General features: G+C 36.1%; 1 protein-coding gene across 3 annotated transcripts in view; it reads left to right on the forward strand.

Moving 5' to 3' along the window:
- Positions 1–1919: 1919 nt before the first annotated feature.
- Positions 1920–22170, forward strand: part of CFHR5 (complement factor H related 5) — a 28472-nt gene continuing 8221 nt past the window's right edge. Inside the window, exons 1-7 of one of the 3 annotated variants that reach the window (XM_073884556.1) lie at positions 1920–2100; positions 4768–4980; positions 6096–6272; positions 12577–12747; positions 14044–14226; positions 14343–14522; positions 20775–20951. In XM_073884556.1, the coding sequence (XP_073740657.1) occupies positions 2022–2100; positions 4768–4980; positions 6096–6272; positions 12577–12747; positions 14044–14226; positions 14343–14522; positions 20775–20951 (1180 nt within the window). In that variant the 5' untranslated portion in view covers positions 1920–2021. The remainder of the gene's footprint in view (positions 2101–4767; positions 4981–6095; positions 6273–12576; positions 12748–14043; positions 14227–14342; positions 14523–20774; positions 20952–22170) is intronic. The other 2 variants (XM_073884558.1, XM_073884557.1) reach the window with 2 other exon arrangements.

Below are 22170 nucleotides of genomic sequence, written 5' to 3' on the forward strand. Positions count from 1 at the left end.
CCGTCCCTGACTACCCTTACCTGGGAGGCCTGCACATGGGCAGTATGTACCCCAAAAGCTGGCTTTGGGCAGACCCTGCCCTCCAAGCCTGTGGAATTCAGACCTCCACTACCAGCATCACCCCTGGTGTGGAGGGAGCCCACCTTTTGAAAATCGCTCTGAGCCAAGAGGTGTGAAAGGGCAACAGGCAGTCAGCATGCAGACTTACTGCCTGCCAGGCTCTAGGGCTTCTGTAGGAATCAGGACTCCCCTGTGTCTCCATACGGCGGATACCCTGTCCTGCCAGGGAGGCCACTTCCTAGTAAGGCAGTTGAAAATCCTCCAGCTCTTCTTTTGGGGGGAATGTTCCATAATGTGTAGGTAGGCCTTGTTCATTAGGCTGCTACCCTGTACCCCTACTAGCTCTCCCCTGTGATACGCCTCGTCCACCAATGCCTGTTGCAGATCTCCTTCCGGCCTCAACTTCCAGGCCTGCTCATGTGTACTTGTATCCTGTAACCCGGCCTTGGGCTGCAGGGGCACACCAATGACCTCAGTGCCCTCCAAGTAGAAGGAGCCCACCCACGGTAAGTCTTTCTGAGACACCAGCTCTAACCTGACAACAGTGTCCCCATTTGGACTGGCTGTCTGATGGGGTCCTGATGTTCATCAGCAACCAGGGGCCCCCAGGTATCTGAGAGTGCCCTGGTCAGCGCTCCTGGCCCCACTCTGCCCAAACAGTCCTGATGCCCCCAGCTTTGCCCCTAATGGGAATATGCACATTTGTGTCGGTTAAGCCTTGGAATTAGTCAACCCCCATAATGTGTCAAAGGTTATGCTTAAACACATCGACTCACTAAACATCCTACCTTTTGTCTCTGAAACGGTTATGTGGGTTAGGAAATGCTTTCAATGTTCAGGGAGTGTACAAGTCTGCTCCACATTTAACCAGGAACTAGTGGCTCACAGGGCCCTCTCTGGTTTCTCTGGGCACAGTTGTTCTATGTCCAGCGACTTCTGGACCACCAGCAGTACGTATTATCTTAGTGGGGCCCTTTTTGGCTTTTTCCTCCAAATTTCCCTGTTAAATTTCCGGCTAGCCTGCCATTTTGTTACTTGCCCCAACAGTATCATGTAGACATTAGCCTTCCTGGATTGTTTCGCACTGTAATCTCTATTGTGTTCAACAGTGTCATTGGGTGTGGATGTTTTCCAAGATCAACTACAAAGTCATCCGGCCCGAGAAGGGCAGCAAAGCCGCCAGTCACGATGCCTGCCCGCCCATCTGAGTCAAACGTGTGAGCCGCAGGTTGGGAGCAGCCACTCTTTTTTTAGTGAGACTTACGGAGATTTTCTTTAATAAACATTTCTCAACAGTATGCTCTTTGGCCAATTTACAGAAACTATAAATGGTTATTCTTTTTTATAATTTTGTCCAGTTTTATTTCTGCCTTTTGGAAAGGGAATCTACCACACTCCAGTTCTAGCCATTCTTGCCAGTCCCACCTAAAGGAGTTTGAAATATACTTTGTTCAAAAAATTTCAGGAAGCGTTATTTGACAAAATTATTCTTGACTACATTTAAAAAAATAACTACAAACGTATAACAATTATTAAGAGGGAGCCTGATTCCTAGTGCCAGTTTGAAGAGGAATTTATAATAACTAAAGATGGACATGGCATTAGAATGACCTACACTTGGTTGCCTTCTGAAATGCTTACCTCATGGCTAGCAAGAAGAGAGGCAAGGGAGAGCTTCATTTCCCCTCCTGGGAGGTCCATTTCCGAATGCTTCAAACTTAGAAACTTTGTAACTGCAGCCAGGAAGTTGCCCAGGTATTTAGAGTCTTGATGTGAAAACAGAATAAGACATTATTTAGTTTTTTCACACTACCCTCTGTGAACTTTGATATTTACCGAAAGTATTTCACTACACCAGCTTCCCGGTACTGAATGCATTGAAATTCAAAAGTCATGCATATCACCCCAAATGAAAGCAAGATTTGGAGCAACACCGCCATTGTTGGACCATTTCTAAGTATATGTGCTTGGGAGAATCTAGCATGCTGCTTTTAATTAATGCCATTCCAATCTTCTGGATTTCTACTGTTGGGGTGCAAGGTAAGTTGAAAACACAAAAGCAGACCTGAATATTTAGTTCCTCTCTCATATGTGTGTGTTGGGTGTGTATTAGTGTGTAAGTCTGTTTTAAAATGAATAAATAGGTAAGAACGTTTTGAATAAAGGCTTATAATTTAATCTATTTTATCAAAATGTTTTCTAATATGAAATTAAGAGAAAATAGAATGAAATTATTTTCTCTGTCCTCTAAGTTCCCATGTGAATAGCCACCAAATACAACATTTGGAGAGGAATTACAGGATGAAAAAGCTGCATATCATAAAGTCAAAAGGGTCAAGTACCAGTGTAATTCTCCATAAGCTCTGCAATGCCACTGGCCAGAAAAACATCCCAAGAAAATCTGGACACCTTCAAAATATTTGTATTTTCATAGATTTGTTAATTTAAGATTTAAATATTATTAAACCAGGAACTTCCTTTTTCAATCTAATTATCATTCAACTAAGGGGAATCTCTTTTAGTAAAACAGTGCAGTATGTCCTAATTTTTGTGTGTAATAAGCCAGTGAAATGTCAATGAGTTGTTTTCTTTTTTTTTTTTTTTGGTTGTTATTTGCTTTTCTGAGCTCTTCAACAAATGTTAAAAGTGAAAAGAAATTGTCCATCCTTTCTTTATTCAAACTATAAACCACATCTTACAATATTTTAAAAACCGTCTCATCTTATTTCATGTTGAAATAAAAGTCATCATATCCAAATAATTGCAAATGGAACCTCTTTAACAAGATCCAGGACCGCTGATTAGACCACATGTGCAAGTGGACTTTCAGTCCTACCTTTTATTGTTTGATTACCAGAAGGGATTTATTTTGCTAGTTTGTTGCTTGCTAATTTTTGCATATAATAGATGTTCTTTGGGGAAAGTTTCTCCTTAATCCTAACTTAAGAGGAAAAATAGGAACAATAAAAATGCTTTAAGAGCCACCCTCATAAAAGTTATAAAACCTTATTTCTATAGACTTGAAACTCCTTTTGTTTGTTACTACTTTTAGCATTGAGATAGAATCACAGGACAATCATTAGCTGATGGGGGTAAAAGTGCAACAGGCATTGCTTAGTCTCAATTAAAAATACCAAATTCTCTGATTAGACATACAACAGCCTCATTGAAGAACTGTATAGATAGGTGTCTTTGATTTTTATTTTTTACCCGTGGGTCTGATAAATATTGTTTTAAACATGTTAGTGATGGCATTGAGAGGATTTCTAAATGGGCAAAAAGCAGAGGAAAAGAAGTGTAAAATATGAGAATAATATGTAGAATTTTTACAACCCAGAACCCGGAAAAAGATATTCAAACTTCAAACTCCGGAGAACCTTCAGTGAAGCTCTATCCAGAATTTGTGTCACTGTTAAATGGCTTCTAATTTTGTGTTGCAGTTAGGCTGAGGTGCGTGTTGAGGTGCTCTGGTCCCAGAGCAAAAGCAGTGTGTTAAAGTCACGCTTATATAAAAACCCTGCCTGCGTTCCGTAGTGAAATATTGATCGAGCACTGTATTATGCTGCATGTTGCAGCAAAGAAGCTCAAAAGAAAATGAAAACTCTGTGCCTCACTACAGCTTTGAGTGTCCTTGGAGGAAAGCAAAACGTGTCAATAAGTAGATAGATTGCAAGACTGTGTGTCTATGTAGATACGTGTGATATATGTGTGTATATATATGAGTGTGTGTCTCAGTTTCATTGGAAATGTAGTCATGAGCTTTTATCAGAGTGTAGAGACAGCACACATCTCCTACTTTTGGGAGAGGGTGACTGGCTAAGGGAGGTCTGCCAAGAGAAGTTAACTTTCAGAACTATCACACTGCTGTGTGCACAATGAATATTTTTGCTAAATGTTGCAGAATGAGTGTTGAAGGATAGGTAGAAGGGGGAGGATGGGAGAATGGAAGGGACATTATTCTGGATAGTGAAGTATACATAGGTAGAAATGCATGGAAATCAAACGCTGTACTTTGAGGGGAGCGCAAAGCATATCTGGAAAAATAATTTTGGGAGGTGTGACTGTCAATGTTTAACGGAGGGTCTTTTCCTCCACCTCGTATCAAATTGTAAACAGATAAGTAACCCCGAGTTACGCAGGTTAAAAACCACAGGCATCACTAGTGTGAAATATTGTGCCACACGGAAAGTCACCTCTAGACAAATGCAAAAGAGAATTTCCTGAGGTAACTGGTTGGTGAGCTGAGTTTCTGGAAGTTGTTTTCTTTATTCACATAAGGAGAAAACAAAACCGCTTCATCCTCCCAGCACCAGGAAAAACCAGACAGCACAGAGACTGAATCAGAGTAGAAAAAGGAAAGGCCGGGGGAGCCCACACGACTCTGTCCCTGCCTGTCAGCTCGCGGTGTGGACCCGTGACCTGCTCCCCTCGGCCGCCGCTCATAGACCGCTGTGTGGGATTTTCTTCTCGGAGTTACTGCGGAAGAGTTTATTCCACATGACTCCAAACATAAATTTCATGTTCATTGACAACAGACTTTTCAAATACTCTTGTGCTCTTAATTAGAGATTGTTTTTTTGTTCTCGACTGATTAGAACACTGCAAGGCATGTAAGGTAGAGGAACTTGAGCTGGATGAAAGAAAATAAAATCAAAGAGATGATTAAAAGATGACTTAATGAATTACTAATGTAGGTTAATTCTTCAGTTTTATTTTTCCCAGCGTTTTCCTATTGTGGTTTCCCAAAAATAAACCATGGAATTATATATGGCAAAGAGTCCGATGAGGAGCCTTCCCTAAGTACTGTTGGGGAAATTTATTATTATTCTTGTGAATATAATTTTGCATCTCCTTCACGATCCTTTTGGACTCGCATAATCTGCACGGAGGAAGGATGGTCACCAACACCCAAGTGTCTCAGTGAGTAAATGCCCTGATCAGTAGATGTGGATGCATCATTCAGTAAATAGAGATGTTCCAGATGTGACATCAGGCCCTTGGCAGACAATCACACGGATCAGCACTAGCCAGCGAAGATGAGAAATGTAGTCCTTTCTTGAGAAGGCTTTTATGAAAACCAAATGAAGAATAAATATGTGAACTTTCTCGTGTTACCTAGAAGTGCTTTACACCTTTTAATTTTAAACTGATGATTTATATATTTGACTATTAATATGTATTTCCTAATATTTGTTTGGTATTAGCCTGGGCATATTTTTCCTTTAAAACAAATCTTTTTACATACACATTCTGTTTTGAAACTTACCATTCTCTTGAGTATTGAAAAGATTGTCTAAGTGTAAATATTTTCACTTTCATATTTTCCATAAAACACGTCTTTTGTTCTTACAGTGATATCTATATTAATCCTTAGGTGAATGTGACGAGCAGACTCAAGAGAGAATAGGTATATTAAGCAAAAAGCAATGGGGGGTGCCTGGCTGGCTCAGTTGGTTAAGTATCTGATGCTTGATTTCGGCTCGGATCATGATCTTAGGGTCATGAGCTCAAGCGCCGTGCTGGGCTCTGTGCTCATCGAGGAGTCTGCTTGTCCCTCTCCCTCTGCCCCCCCTTCTCTCTCTATCTCAAATAAATAAATAAAATCTAAAAAAAAAAAGAAAAAAGAAAAAAACAATGGCAGGCAGAAAATGTGAGCCAACAAAGGAGACAGTAATGGTCTTTCTCCTTCTGTAAGAAACATTTATGAGAATTAAGAGAGAAATGGATATATTAAAATCTAATTTTGTACCTAGAAAAGTTTATAAAAATCAAATATTTTTTTGTAAAAACCATAGAACGGAATGAAATGTTAATTTACTTCTGTAAATTAAATATCTTCTTCTAAATTACTTCTGTAAAGTAATATCATGTATATAGTAGCATGATCAGAATTCTTTAGAAATTTTGTTTTCATACCTGATTTCAGTTTTGAAAGTTTGCCATTCTTCTTAAAATATTGTAAAAAGGAAATTTAGGTGTTTTTTTTTTTTTTTTACCACTTCCATCTTGTACATTAAACAATTTTTGGTTCTTAGGACTGTGTTTCTTTCCTTCTGTGGAAAATGGTCATTCTGCATCTTCAGGACAAACACACCTGGAAGGTGACACTGTGCAAATTATCTGTGATGTCGGCTACAGCCTTCCTAATAATAGTGACACCATTTCATGTATGAAAGATGGCTGGTCTTCTCCTCCCAAATGCAGCTCCACCAGTAAGTAAAATGCTGTCCTTTCACATCCTGACATGTGATGTGATTTTTTAAAAAAATATATCTATTGTCAGGGGCTAAGTGTAGGTTTCACCACTGGCTTTTATCATTATGCATTTGTTTTTCGGTTCCAGTTGAGTCTGATAGATATACAAATAGCATAGTTTGCCTGCCTACATGAATCTGGTGCATGCAATAAATAAAAATATTAGAAGACAGTCCCTTTATGTTAAAGGAACACCCATTTGTTGCTTACGTGAAAATTATCAAGTTAGTTGGAAATCAACTTTATTTAAAACTGGAGTATTAAACTGAAAATAGACTATTTAAGTGAACATAAGTCCAATGCTAGTTAAAATGTCTTATGAATAAGATAGTTTTTTATAGTTATTTTATGTGTGTTTATTAAATTCACAGGCTTAATTCAATAAACCATCAGTTTCTATGTTTAAAATATTTTGTACCTGTGAGCATTATGCTTATTTGTCAGTGGCTTTGGAAAACAACTCCTTAAGAAACTGTATAATATGAAGGCTTCTCCCAGACCTGTGTGAACACTTGCAATTCTTCATCTTTACAACTCTCTGGCAATCATTCTTAAGATAGTTCATGGAATTCCAGCCTATGCTTGCACAGCTTAGTACTCAACCAAAGACTCAAGAACACTCTTCAGAAAACTTCTCTAGCTCTTTCTCCTCATAATACCCTCTCTCTGTTATTCTGCCCTATAAATTCTAGCCATTCTAGCCACCATGGTCTCCAATACTGTGATCTTGCTCTTCTCAGTTCAGGAAGACCCCTGGACTCTGCATGGCTTCCCCCTACCCCTTGCCCCCACAACACAGTCTGGAAAGTGCTCTCCTAGTAGAAAGCTGAAACAGTCATAGACAGTGCTTTTGGGTTTGGGTGTTCCCCCCCCTTTTTTTTTTATCATCACAGACTTGCACTGCGTAGTTTCCAGTCTTTTAGAGATATGTTTTGTACAGTCTTCTAATGTTTTTTTTTTTCTGATAGGAGGGTATGCTGATGCCAGCTAATCTATCTTATCAGGAAATGAAGTCTAATGATATGCTTTTTTTTTTAAATGTTATTCCAGAACTTCATTATTTAAATTTAAACTTCTAGAAAATAGAGTCTTTTTAAAGCAGCTTGAATTAAAATACTCATTTACCAGTTAGGCCACAATCTCTTTCAATTACAAGGGGCTTACAAGTGACTAATACTTACAGAAAAATAATAAAAGAACATATTTATTGACTTCCTACTTGAAATGTCCAGTGGTTGAACAGGGTTCATGATTTATAAGCCTTCAGTTATGGTATAAATATTTCATTGTCATCTCCATCTCGAGAACCATCTCTCTTCATTTTGTGGGATAATGGCAACTGTCAGCCCAACAATTGTATTTTAGAGGCCTGACAACTCAGTTTGACCAGTAGCAACCCACACAAGCTGGCTCCTGAGTACATTTTGTGAGACTTCATTAGCCTTTGAAAAATTCTGTGTATCCAAGGTTGGGTGTTGGATCAAGAACACCATGGAAAGTCAATGACATTTCAGGCAACTGGATTCCAACATGGGTTCTGAGAAAAATCACCTCTGTGTCCATGAGTAAATGATCACCTATTTGAGCTAAGGTTACTGATCCACAAAATGAGTATGTTAAACTATCTAGGTAACAATGATTAAAACATAACAATTTTTCTTTAAATCCATAAATTGTTTCCACCTGTGGTGGAAGCTCTTATTTTCTACTGACTGTGTTATATTTATGGACAAATATTTAGTGAGAAATGGCTTTTAACAAGAATTAGAGTGACAAAGGAAGAAATAAAGACTGGATAATGAAATGGTGGAGAGAGATTCAGAAAGATGAAAAAATAGGAGTGCAGAAAAAAATAGAGAAAAATAAATATCTAGAACAAGAGTTCTAAACTTTTTCAGAAGCTTGCACACCTTTTGCTCCCCAAAATAAGCTGCGGGAATGTGCATAAAATCATTAATCACTTCATTAAATCAATCATGATATACATATGCTTTTAAATTTTGTGGGAGTGTTAACAACATTGTAAATCACCCATTTTAAAAAAATATATTGGCTTTACTCTTAATGCTACAGTCTTAAAAAGAAGTCATCCATATTATTCATATTTAAGCAACTTTATGTCTTTAGGAAAGTAATATGCAAGTAAATTAAATTTTAAATTTTAGTAATTCTATCAGAAGGATGTTGCCACTGACTTGTCCTTTTAGATGATTTTAGAATGTGTACTTAACCTTTAAAAATTTGATCTATTTAAATAATGAAATACTGTGATAAACTACAGCTAATCACAAAAACAAATCTGACATTCACCAATATGAAAATAAGATTTAAAAAATTCCATAAATTTTAAAACAGGCAAAATTATTCTGTGGTGTTTGCAGGAAAGAGAGTGTTAGTGGTTAGGTCATGAGGAATTTCGAACACGTGTCATAATTCTGTTGTTTTAGCTGGATGGCAGTCACAGCAGTGTGCTTATTTTGTAAAAACTTACTGAACTTCTGATTTTTATACTCATCTACGTGCATTTTATGCTTTAATATATTCATTACCACCCATTAACAGGAGACAGTTCCTATGAGGTTTTCACATTTCTGCATGGTCCAGGCTTTCTGAAGGAAGAGTGCTAGCAAACTTGGCCAGAAAATGATTCGCAAACAAGCCTTGGACCTTAGAGTATATGCTCCTCAAGTGAGACAGAGACATCTTTCTGGAGCCATTTGCTTACGTTTCAGAGGAGTAAAAACCTTCCTCTCTCTCCCCACAAATTTGTCTCTGTTCCAGAGCAAAAGTCTCCTTCCCTTTCTCTCTTGTGGGGAGGATGGGCCAATGGGCCAGCACCCTGTAAAAGTTCCAAGTCTCTTACTTCAGAGGTTCCTTTCCTATGGCGCAAAGCCACTCCCTGAGCATGACGATCACCTTGGGCCGTCACTGCATCTGATCAGTTGGAGTCTGCCGGGTCAGAGACTGGAGCTCAGAGAACTGGCAATATAGCTCTTTGTGAGTAATAACCTATTTAGTCTCTGATCTAGAGAACTAATGTTTCCTGAAAGGAGGATATATTTCCATATGCATGTACATACACACACACACACACACACATCAGGCACTTACTGCACCACCAATAGAATATATAATATACTATACATGGTAGATATATACACAGACATATATATATTTATATGGTGAATACATATGTATATTTAAAAATAGTATAATTTATTTAGGAGTTGATATATAAGGAAAATGTGCATAAAATCAATTTTTACTAAATTATTCATAATAAAATTTCCTAAAAGATCACTTATCCACTAGTACATAATAATTAAAGGTTTTTGTCCGCTTGTTGTGTGCTTGGGATAACATTAGAAATAAGACCATGATTTTTAATATGCCTTGAGTCTTATGATATGACAGTATTCGTGAATGCCAGAAACAAAGGTAAGGGTGTATGGTTTAAACTCAGTGACAAGTTGGACTGTAATGCCATGATGGATCTAAGACAGAGACGGAAGTATCACAGGTTCCATAAGATGTGGTGAAGATGGTAAGTCCTTTTTCTTCTAGGAAATAAAAAGCAGTTCTGAATGTATTTCTCTTTAGTAGACTCTATTGAAAGATGTTTACTAAAGAACAATCATCAAAATTTAAGGTGACTCCACATAGCTTTAAGAGACCGATGTTAAATATTGATTTAATAACAGATCTTTGAAAAGCACTTAGCTCATCCAAAATAAGGTTGTTTATATGCCACATGCATTGTAATATTTACGACCAAGATGAATGCTGTTTTGAAGGTACCTCAAATTCAAATTGCCAAATAATTCAAAATGAGGCAAACGTTACCCAAGTTATAGTCTGCTATGCATGCTACAACAACTTTAGATGTTTTACTCCTTGATTTTCATCCTTTTCCTTGTCATTTGATTATAAACTCATAATTTATGGTCAAGACTTGGGGCTCCTGGGTGGCTCAGTCATTTAAGTGTCTGCCTTCAGCTCAGGTCATGGTCTCGGGGTCCTGGGATTGAATCCCACATCAGGCTCCCTGCTCAGTGGGGAGTCTGCTTCTCCCTCTGCCTTTCCTTCTGTGTGTGCTTTGTCTCTCTCAAATAAATAAAATCTTAAAAAGAAATCTATAGTCAGAGACTTGGCTTTTTGTTTATTTTAGAGCATTTTTGGGTTTCACAGCACAATTGAGAGGGAGGTACAGAGATATACCCTTTGCCCCACACATGCAATATAATCTGTCCCATTATCAACTTGACTGATCAGCACACTGTATTTGTACAATTGATGAACAATTTGACACACCATAATCCCCAAAGTCCATAGTTTATATTACAGTTCAATCTTGGTGTTGCACAGTCTTTGACTTAAATGCAGGACAGAATGCCTTCAGGTCATGCCAAATCACACCATTCCTTAAATATGGCTGTACATTTTTTTCCCATATATATTAGTTTTCTCCTGCTGCTGTAGCAAATTACCACAAATCTAATTACTTAAAACAATGCAAACTTATTATCTTACAGTTCTGGAGGTCAAAAGTCCTGAAATCAAGGATGTTGAATCACAGTTCCTTCTGGAGGTCCTAGGAAAGAATTTGTTTTCTGCCTTTTACGGCTTCTCGAAGCCCTTTGCATTTCTTGGCTCACCGCCCTTCCTCATATCACTTCAACCTCTGTTTCTGTTGCTACAACTCCTACTTTGATTGACACCTCTGCTTCCTTTTGTAAGAACCCTTCTGATTACATTGGGTCCACTACCATACAAATAATTCAAAATAATCTCTCTATCTCAAGGTCTTTAACTTAATTGTATCTACAAAGTCTGTTTTGCCAAGGAAGGTAATATATTTGCAGGTTTTAGGGATTAGCACGTGGACATTTTGGGGAGGCCATGGTTCTGTCTATAATACCATGTAATAACCATACTTGAATAAATCAGCTGAAAAATCCTACATCAGCCAAGATCAGTTATTTTCAATAGTTTTTTTTTTGCAACTGGGTTAGAAAGGGAATATAAACAACCAAAAAAGAATTGTCATACAAAATTAATGGAATAAAATACAAAGATACAGGGGTGCAACTTTTCATAAAAGTGAGTGAGTCACATTTCAGGGGGATATGAACAAACCGTTATTAAAGTATTAAATTGCCAATAACAATGCATAAAACTGGCTAGTTTAAATAATATTTCTGAGATTTAGTTAGAAAATATTTCATCATATTTTTGTGATATATGCTTGATTTATTGAGAGTATTTGTCTTGAATGTCATTTATATTTTCTTCTTTAAAATAGATTTTATTTATTTATTTGAGAGAGAGAGAATGAGCAGGGGGGAGGGGCTGAGGGAGAGGGAGAAGCAGACTCCCCACTGAGGGGGGAGCCTGATGTGGGGCTCCATCCCAGGACTCTGAGATCATGACCTGAGCCAAAGGCAGACGCTTTACCAACTGAAGCCACCTAGTTGCCCCTGTCATTTATATTTTCACATGTGAATTTCAATATCTAATTTTAAGAAATGAACCATGAATAACAGATTAAATGAGAAAAATACACATATATATTCATCTATCTATCTATCTATCTATCTATCTATCCATTTTTACTTGAATCAAAAGGTATTCATAATGTGTTGGTTTTTAGAAAGATATTAAAGATGTGGTTGGGTATAATGGAAAGATTCCAAACACCTAGAAGCAACTTGGCCGTGTGTTTTTTAAAAAGTCCATAGACTAAATACAGTTCCCCATTTGTAAAGTTAGGAATTATTTGCTTTTTAACGTTCCCTCCTACTTAAAATGTACTAGACATAATTCTCGTTTGGACCATTCCAGGTACTAACTTTTTAAACATACCTATCATTTAATTAAATATGTTGCACTTTAATTGTTACTACTTGAAAAACTGATTTTCATGTGACCTGTGAAAACTATTCATATGCCATTTTATAGACATATAAAAGTTATTAAACTTTTATTGTTAAATAAATAAATGAAATAATTTACTTTATATGATTGCTCGGGACTCCTCAGTCCTGAGGAGATTGTCATACACAATTTTACCTTGCTGTTCAACCTTAATTTCTCTAAAGGGGTTTACACACATTTGTTGGGTGTAAATAAGTAGGGGTATTCTTGAAGGTAAGAATGTAAGTGCCTCCTTGTATGAAGCCCCCTGCTATTTAATAGCATGTATTAAATTTAATATTGCAGTGATTATTTCACATATATTTATTTATTTTATTTTCAATATAGAATGTCTTCTTCCAGTTTTAAAAGCAAATCTAGATGTTTATCCAAGAAAAGTAAAATACAATGCTGGAGATGTGTTGCAATTTTCCTGTGGACAAAGACTTAAAAGAGTTGGACCAGATTCAGTTCAATGCTATTACTTTGGATGGTCACCTAATTTTCCAACATGCAAAAGTCAGTATTTATTTTAGAACTGATGAAACAACTTACATCAATTTATATTAATGTCTATGTATTTTCTTGGTCTTATATATATAATCTGACAAACTGCAAAAAAATGGCAAAGGTAGTATTTTAACTGAGAAGGAGAGGAGGTGCTGGGCCGTAGATTATTTATGTTTCCTTTATCAAGAGGTAATTCTTCTTCTGTTTTGAAATGTATAATGGAATTTTATAGATGAAAATATAATTGCCAGAACGGGGAAGTGTTAGGGATTTTCCCCCAAACTCAATAAAAAATTATACTTTAAAAAATATTGTATGGGTCTTATTATATTTTATTAAGTAATCAAGAAGTATTCAAATAAACATATGAATTATTCACTATAAACCAATGATTTGTTACTTGCTTCAGATGACATTACTTTTTAAAAATATTTGATAAAATTATTTTATATATTTATACATATTAATAAAAACATGTAATAAGTATAATTTGCATATATATATTATACCACATATTCAATAACTACTTACTTTTATATGATATCCAGATTATTGAACTACTTTAAAATCTTCAGGGCACAGTTAATATCCTGGCATAATAACCTGCAAAATACTGGGGGTTGGGACAATCAGAATAGTTACATATAGAAAAAAATGTAAGATGGCACTAAAAATTATTGTTAATTTAAAGAAATGCAACAAGGTGTTTTGTATATGCAGGTCAATGTCCTTATTTCTTAGATAGGCCTTCTGAAGAATTTAGAAGAAAAATTTTACTATGTCTATCATTTACTTTAAATTACTTTGGGATACCTGGGTGGCTCAGTCGGTTAAGTGTCTCCATTCAGGTCATGATCCCAGGGTCCTGGGATCAAGCCTGGCATCAGACTCCCTGCTCAATGGAGAGTCTGCTTCTCCCTCTGCCCCTCCCCCTCTTGTGCCCTCTCTCTCTCTCTCTCACCCTGTGCTCTCTCTCTCTCTCTCAAATAAGTAAAATCTTAAATAAATAAATTACTTCGCTAAAAAAATTAAATTGGGCAAAAGGTAACATTAATATATATCTAGGTGATCAGTATATGTGTTCATTTTTCTTTAATTTGTTCAGAATTGTTTATAATAAAAAGTCAATATTTGAGAAAAAGAATACTTAATACACTATGTACATGGTAAAAAGCAAACCTGAAAAAAAATAGGAATTTAGCATAAAGGTAATTTAGTTCTAAGTCAACCAAAACAGTGATTCCACATTTTGCCAGATTCATTAGACTCTTTAAGCATTATTTAAATATTTTTTTTTTATGATAGGGAAAGTACAGTCATGTAGTCAACCTCCTCAACTCCCCAACGGTAAAATAAAACAGAGAAGGAAAGAAGAATATGGACACGGTGAGATGGTGGAATATGAGTGCCCTCCCCATTTTCTAATGACAGGGCCAAAGAAAATACAGTGCATCGATGGAGAATGGACAGATTTGCCCACTTGTGTTGGTAAATAGATGTTAATATTTAAACAGAACAGTTTAAACTTTGCACTTATATATAAATACATATATAAAAAGATTTAAAATATTTTAAAAGCAAGATCTTTTATTACATTTTCTTAGGACAAGTTAAAGCATGTGGCTCCATACCTCACCTCAACAATGGCTATGCCCAGTTCTCTATTCTTCCTGTTCAACATGGTGTTTCTGTGGAGCTGAATTGCAGAGATACATATACAATGATTGGAAATAATGTAATTACCTGTACTGATGGAACATGGACTGAACTTCCTAAGTGTGTTGGTGAGAATACATTTCTTACTTTTGTATTTGATTGTTTATAATTTTTTAAATCAATAAATATATTTAGACCAGCACATGCTGGTGCCCATAAGGTATTAAATAATTAGGATATAAGATGTTAAATTCTTTGCTCCTAATTATTTAAAAAATGAATTGTTAAAGATTTTCTTTGACCTATGTACACTGTGCAAAATTACTGAGATGCTAAGGGCTCTGTGAACCAAGAGAGTTTGAGACTTCTGCTTCAGAATAATATCAAATTGCTTTTTTCTAGGTATTTACTGTTGCGTCTCATCTTCACCATGCAAAACTGATTTTCCTTAGCTTCTGGATAAGCCATGTTCTTTTAAATCTCCATGCTATTCCTCATTTGTGCCTTTGCTTTCTTCCTGAAATATCTTTCTCCATTTTTTTAAGGATTTGAATATGTATTTCTCCAAAGAAGACATAATAAAAATTATAACAAACACATAAAAAGATTCTTAACATTATTAGTCATTAGGAAAATACAAATCAAAACCACAGTGAGATATCACTTCCCGCCCACTAGGATACCTAGTAGAAACCTCATAAATTTCTGGTGGGGATGTATAATGGTACAGCTGCTTTTTTTTTTCTTTTATTATGTTACGTTAATCACCATACATTACATCATTAGTTTTTGATGTAGGGTTCCATGATTCATTGTTTGTATATAACACCCAGTGCGCCATTCAGTACGTGCCCTCTTTAATACCCATCACCAGGCTAACCCATCCCCCCACGCCCCTCCCCTCTAGAACTCTCACTTTGTTTCTCAGAGTCCATAGTCTCTCATGGTTCGTCTTCCCCTCTGATTTCCCCCCTTCATTCTTCCCTTCCTGCTATCTTCTTCTTCTTCTTCTTCTTCTTCTTCTTCTTCTTCTTCTTCTTCTTCTTCTTTTTTTAACATATAATGTATTGTTTCAGAGGTACAGGTCTGTGATTCAACAGTCTTACACAATTCACAGTGCTCACCATAGCACATACCCTCCCCAATGTCTATCATCCAGCCACCCCCTCCCTCCCACCCCCCACCACTCCAGCAACCCTCAGTTTGTTTCCTGAGATTAAGAATTCCTCATATCAGTGAGATCATATTATACATGTCTTTCTCTGATTGACTTACTTCACTCAGCATAATACCCTCCAGTTCCATCGATGTCGTTGCAAATGGCAAGATCTCATTCCTTTTGATGGCTGCATAATATTCCATTGTATATATCTACCACATCTTCTTTATCCATTTATCTGTCGGTGGACATCTTGGCTCTTTCCACGGTTTGGCTATTGTGGACATTGCTGCTATAAACATCGGGGTACACATACCCCTTTGGATCCCTACATTTGTATCTTTGGGGTAAATACCCAGTAGTGCAATTGCTGGGTCATATGGTAGCTCTATTTTGAATTTTTGAGGAACCTCCATACTGTTTTCCAGAGTGGCTGCACCAGCTTGCATTCCCACCAACAGTGAGGAAGACACAAAGAAATGGAAAAACGTCCCATGCTCATGGATTGGAAGAACAAATATTGTGAAGATGTCAATGCTACCTAGAGCAATCTACACATTTAAAGCAATCCCTATAAAAATACCATCTACTTTTTTCAAAGAAATGGAACAAATAATTCTAAAATTTGTATGGAACCAGAAAAGACCCCATATAGCCAGAGGAATGTTGAAAAAGAAAAGCAAAGCTGGTGGCATCACAATTCCAGACTTCAAGCTCTATTACAAAGCTATAATCATCAAGACAGAAATAGGCCCTCAACTCTATGGTCAGATGGTCTAATCTTTGACAAAGCAGGAAAGAATGTCCAATGGAAAAAAGACAGTCTCTTCAACAAATGGTGTTGGGAAAATTGGACAGCCACATGCAGAAGAATGAAACTGGACCATTTCCTTACACCACACACAAAAATAGACTCAAAATGGTTGAAAGACCTTAATGTGAGACAGGAGTCCATCAAAATCCTAAAGGAGAACATAGGCAGCAACCTCTTCGACCTCAGCCGCAGCAACTTCTTCCTAGAAACATCGCCAAAGGCAAGGGAAGCAAGGACAAAAATGAACTATTGGGATTTCCTCAAGATAAAAAGCTTTTGCATAGCAAAAGAAACAGTCCACAAAACCAAAAGACAACCGACAGAATGGGAGAAAATATTTGCAAATGACATATCAGATAAAGGGCTAGTATCCAAAATCTATAAACAACTTATCAAACTCAACACCCAAAGAACAAATGATCCAATCAAGAAATGGGCAGAAGACATGAACAGACATTTTTCCAAAGAAGACATCCAAATGGCCAACAGACACATGAAAAAGGGCTCAACATCGCTCGGCATCAGGGAAATCCAAATCAAAACCTCAATGAGATACCACCTCACACCAGTCAGAATGGCTAAAATTAACAAGTCAGGAAATGACAGATGTTGGCGGGGATGCGGAGAACGGGAACCCTCCTACACTGTTGGTGGGAATGCAAGCTGGTGCAGCCACTCTGGAAAACAGTATGCAGGTTCCTCAAACAGTTGAAAATAGAGCCACCATACGATCCAGCAATTGCACTACCCAGAGGGGTTCTAGATGAGAAGACATAGCTGAGGTACTTTGATTCAATTTTTGCTTAAAGTTGAAAAAAATGGGGAAAAAACAAAGAGAAAAATTCATGTTCCACTATTCAGAATTTACATTTTTGACATTATTTGCTTCAAATACTTGGTAATAGAATAAATCCTTTAAATAAAATCATTGAAGAAAAAGGGAAGTATCCATTATCCTATCGTCCTCCCGAAGGAAATCCCAATTGAGTAGAATTTGTACTTATTTATAAATTATATAAGTAATATATATATTATTTTTTAAAACCTGTAGGATGAGATTTTTGTGTTTTTTTCCTAAACTTACACAATTACTGTCTACTTGCAAAATGCTCTTTCCTTCAACATTGTAATTTTACTGTGTCTTCATCTACCTTAAGAATGTACCTTGTTTTATTACTTCATTACCCTACTGGAAATGGAAATTATTTATTTTTGTCCTGGTATAAAAGACATGCTTCAATATTTCCTTAAGTATACACGTACAAGTGGAGCTAATGGATTCGGGTTGTAGATACTTTTGACTTTACAAGGTACTGCCAAATATATACAGAGACCTTACTCCTCTTTGTCACCACTTGATATTTTAGTATTTTTGAATTGTTTCCAGGTCGATGGGTCAAAATCATTATCTCACATTTAATTTTATTTTTCTGAATAATAGTAATATTGAGCATCAGTACAAGTATCTGTAGGAGGCTAGGATTTTCTCTTCTGTGCAATGAGCGTTTTTCTTTTATTTTGTACTTTCTTACTGATTTAAGATTTATTTGAGTTCTGAACTGAATATTCTCATAATTATATTGTAAATGATCTAAAGTATTTTTGTTTTATTGTAATGTTTCTATGATGTCTTTTTCATTGGAAGGTTTTGTTTAAACTCATTTATCAATCTTCCTTTCTTCAATTGTATATGTATATGTATCTTGTTGAAGAATCCCTTACTTTTTTAGGGCATAAAGATACTCCCTTTTTTTCTAAGCATTATGATCTCATTACTAAGATTTATTTCTTTAATCTATCTGATATATTTACATTATATCAGAGTGCTTTCGTTTGTCTCTATATGGAAAACTATATCAATACTAAGTGAATTGTCTGTTCTATTTTCTACTAATATTTATTTCCCCATATGCCATTTACTAGTACCCTATTTATAAATATATCTATTTCTAGATTATCTCTTCTGCTCCCTTAACCTGTTTGTCTATTCTTATGCTAATATGGAAGTCATTATTATTATAACAACCTTAATCACTTAATTATTAGAATCATCTTGGCTATTCTTTAAAATGTCCCAATCCATCTGTATTTCAAAAACAAGTTCTCTGATAATTCTGGTTTAATTTTGTTTGGGGTTGTATGAAATTTATAAATTCAGCTAACTGTAATCAATTTTATTTATTATCGATTCTTCCTCTCATGAATATAATGCTTTAATCTATTCATTCAGGTCTTATATCAAACCTCATGAAAATTATTTCTAAATAAATTTTTTCCCTAAGTCCTTTGGGATTCTATTGATAAAACAAATGAGATTTTCTACTAATTTATATATATGGAGAGTTATACTTTCTACATGCAAGATTGTAATTTAATTTTGTATATTGGTCCAATTCTTGCTGGATTGCCATATTAGTTCTAATAATTAATTTGGATATTTTATTTTTATAAATAATTACAGTTTAATCTCTTTTATTTTATTGCTTTAGCTCATAAAAATACCTCTCCTTGTATGAGGAAAACTGCTGCATCCTCGAGACGGACTGGGAAACAAGGGTTTTGGGTGAATGTGTTAACCTACCTCTAGACTTCAGCCTCCTACCTCCGGGACCCAGCCCAGCCGTCCCTGGTGCAGATGAGCTGTCCCCACAGCCCACGTCTTCTGTCCTGCCCGTTTCTCCTGCCTAGTGGGCATTTGTACAAATCGGGACTTTTATTTCCATAAACTGACCTAGTAGTCTTGATTTAAGGACCTTCCTTCAGCTCTGAACAGCTTTTTCCCCTCAATTCCAATCCAAAGCTAATGAACCTTTCCAGTTTACTCATTTGTGGGTGGCTCCTTTTGCTCTTGACATTCAGTACTGTTGTAATTACGTCTCAAATGGTGAAAATCAGTCAAGTCAGTCCCAATAAAATACGAACTAAGTAAAAAAAAAAAATACCTCTGCCTTGTCCAGAAATAACAACCAAAACAATAGCCTAAGTCCCATTAAGTTCTGAGGTGTTTGGAGTCTCCTCTTAGAGAAAGAGTTGGATACATGATCTAGGAACTAGATCTGATCCCTGCTCTTCCTGTGCCTCTAATTCTTTTAACTCTCTTCTAGACTTTCTTGTCTACATGATTGTCTACATGATTCTTCCACAGACGTAGTAAAATCCATTTCAGGTTTTTCTCTCAGTCCACCAGCCTGTGCGATCTGCTCTTTCACCCCGCATTCTAGCAGTCCTTGGGCTTTCAGACATAATGCATAAGTGTGTGCAAGTTTTCTCCTGATGTCCTCAGCTACTGTTCTCCTTTGTCCGATGTCCGGCAATCCCAATATATTCAAGCCTTTAATTTTAAGCTTTAAAGACTAGCAGACCCTGTTGCTATTCTTCAAGATTCTAAAGTAGAAAACCCAGGACCACTCTCTTCCTTCATCATCTAGATTTTTGGATTATCAACCAGCGTCCCCATTCCAGGGGATGAAAACTGTAGCTGTTGCAGATACCTGGTCACTGTCCACTCATGATGACCAGCAGGGAATGTTCTCCAACCCCAAGAACCTGGACTCTGTTATAAGAAGGTGTAAATTAGATATGTTCATGGTCAACAATTCTTATATAAGGGGAATACAGACATCCAATCACTAGCATCACACAGGGTAAATGTAAAAATAGGGATTACCGGAGAAAAACACATAAATGGAGAGAAGTAGCAGAGCAATCTATGTCTCATTATCCCATCCTTTGACACCCTCAGGAAAGGTTCCATTAATGATCTATATATTTTGGACAATAGGGAAGAATTATGGCAATAAAAACTACCTAGACAAGCAAGTGGCCCATTGTAAAGGCTTGTTCTGAGTGTTGTCATCAGGGTGGTCTTCCTTTGAGCTTACTCTGCCTTATTAAGTCAGGGTCTTTACTAAGCTTCTGAAATGTGGGAGTAATTGAACCTCAAGTGACATCCAGATTTCTCTCTCCTAAGACTGTACTTCCCACAGACTTACTCATGCATCACCTCTTTTTATTATTGAAACGCTTTGAGAATATTTATTTAACATAGTTTAGTGGAAAACAATGACATATGTATGCCTTTTCATGGCCTTTAAAAATTAGGCTGAATGAAGTTTATAAGGACTGTCCTCTAGTCAAGACCCTGGACCAGACTAATCCGTCTTGCACTCACATTTCCCAAAAAGACTTCGACATATTTTTCTGTCATTCAAAGATGGAATACAGATTTTTGTTTCCTTTTTCCTGTTTCAACAGCATAGTCCATGCAATGAAATTAAGAACAGCTTTATGTGATATTGCTTGAAGGCATCAAACGTAATTTAATTGTACCATTAATATTTTAGATGTTTTATTGAAATAATTGCTAGTTTCTGCTCAATATTCTTATCATATATGAATTTTTTATAGCAACAAACCAACTTAAGAGTTGCGAAAGACCAATGCTTCATACAAGAGTACTGATGAAGCCATATATGAGGGAATATAATCATAGTGCCAGAATAAATTACAGATGTTTGTGGGAGGTCAAATACATGCAATCAGTCTGCATAAATGGGAAATGGTATCCTGAACCAGACTGCAGAGGTAAGGTTTGTTTTAAAGATTTTGTAGACCTTGTTACATCTTTATCAGAAAATTTCTCTTGTAATCAGTATGTTTTTAAATTAAATTATTTATTGTGATGTGTAATTCTTTTTAAAGATTTTATATATTTATTTGAGAGAGAGAGAGCACAAGTAGGAGGGGGAGGCAGAGGGAGAGGGAGAGGGAGAAGCAGACTCTCCGCCGAGCAGGGAGACTGATGCGGGGCTCGATCCCAGGACCCCGAGATCATGACCTGAGCTGAAGGCAGACGCTCAACTGACTTAGCCACCCAAGTGCTCCAATATGTAATTTTTAAGTGATGAAGTTCGAGACAACTCATAACACTATTTTCAGACAAATATTATCATTTAAAAACCCTTGCCTTCTGGTAAAGATGATAGAGTAAGCCCATTTTTACTCTATTACAAACTCTTGAAATCATAAAAGAATAAAAAAGAACTGTAACAATCGAACAAAACTCGACCTTCAATGACATTAGGAAACAACTAAAACCCAATAACATTGTGAAGGACCAAAAGTAGAAAATCGGGAAGAAAAATGATCTGATTAAGAAATTATTTTCATAAATAATTTTAACATTATTTCATAAATAAATAATGTGAGATTAAATCTCACATTCCTCAAAGGCTTATTTTCAAATTATTTGAGTAACAGGATTATATATTACAAACAATTATAAAATGGGCACCGTGTTAAATTAAATAAACCAGTTATAGAGAAGATAGAGTGCTTACAGAGAAATGACAATAAAATAGAAAAAATAGAGTAGACTTCAGACTTCTCACCAGCAATATAAGAAGCCAGAATAAACACAGTAATATCTCTAAAGTGCTTAGAGAAAGTAATTGTCAACCAAATGTTCTCTATACCAAATTATTTATGATTACATGTGATTATGATGATTGTAAAGTAAAGAAATTTTTAAACATAGGAAAGACCAAGAGAATTTACCACTTGAAATCATCCTTTGAAAGAAATCCTATAAAATATATACCAATCAGCAAGATGAAGTATTAATTCTTAACAAAAGAGCGTGATGTCATTAGAAATTGTGAGTGAAAAGTAGAATATGTTAAATTTAAATAGGCAATAATTTCAAGAACGTAACTGATTTGTTTAAAACAAGTAAAATGTTTTAATTTTTATTAAATTTCTTTATTGAATGTATTTTTATTTTTATGTAAGGAAGAAATATTGT

The sequence above is a fragment of the Callorhinus ursinus genome, unplaced genomic scaffold (assembly GCF_003265705.2).
Source record: "Callorhinus ursinus isolate GAN/ISIS: 27379988/994484 unplaced genomic scaffold, GSC_fseal_2.0 scaffold57, whole genome shotgun sequence".
In the NCBI taxonomy this organism is placed as follows: domain Eukaryota; kingdom Metazoa; phylum Chordata; class Mammalia; order Carnivora; family Otariidae; genus Callorhinus; species Callorhinus ursinus.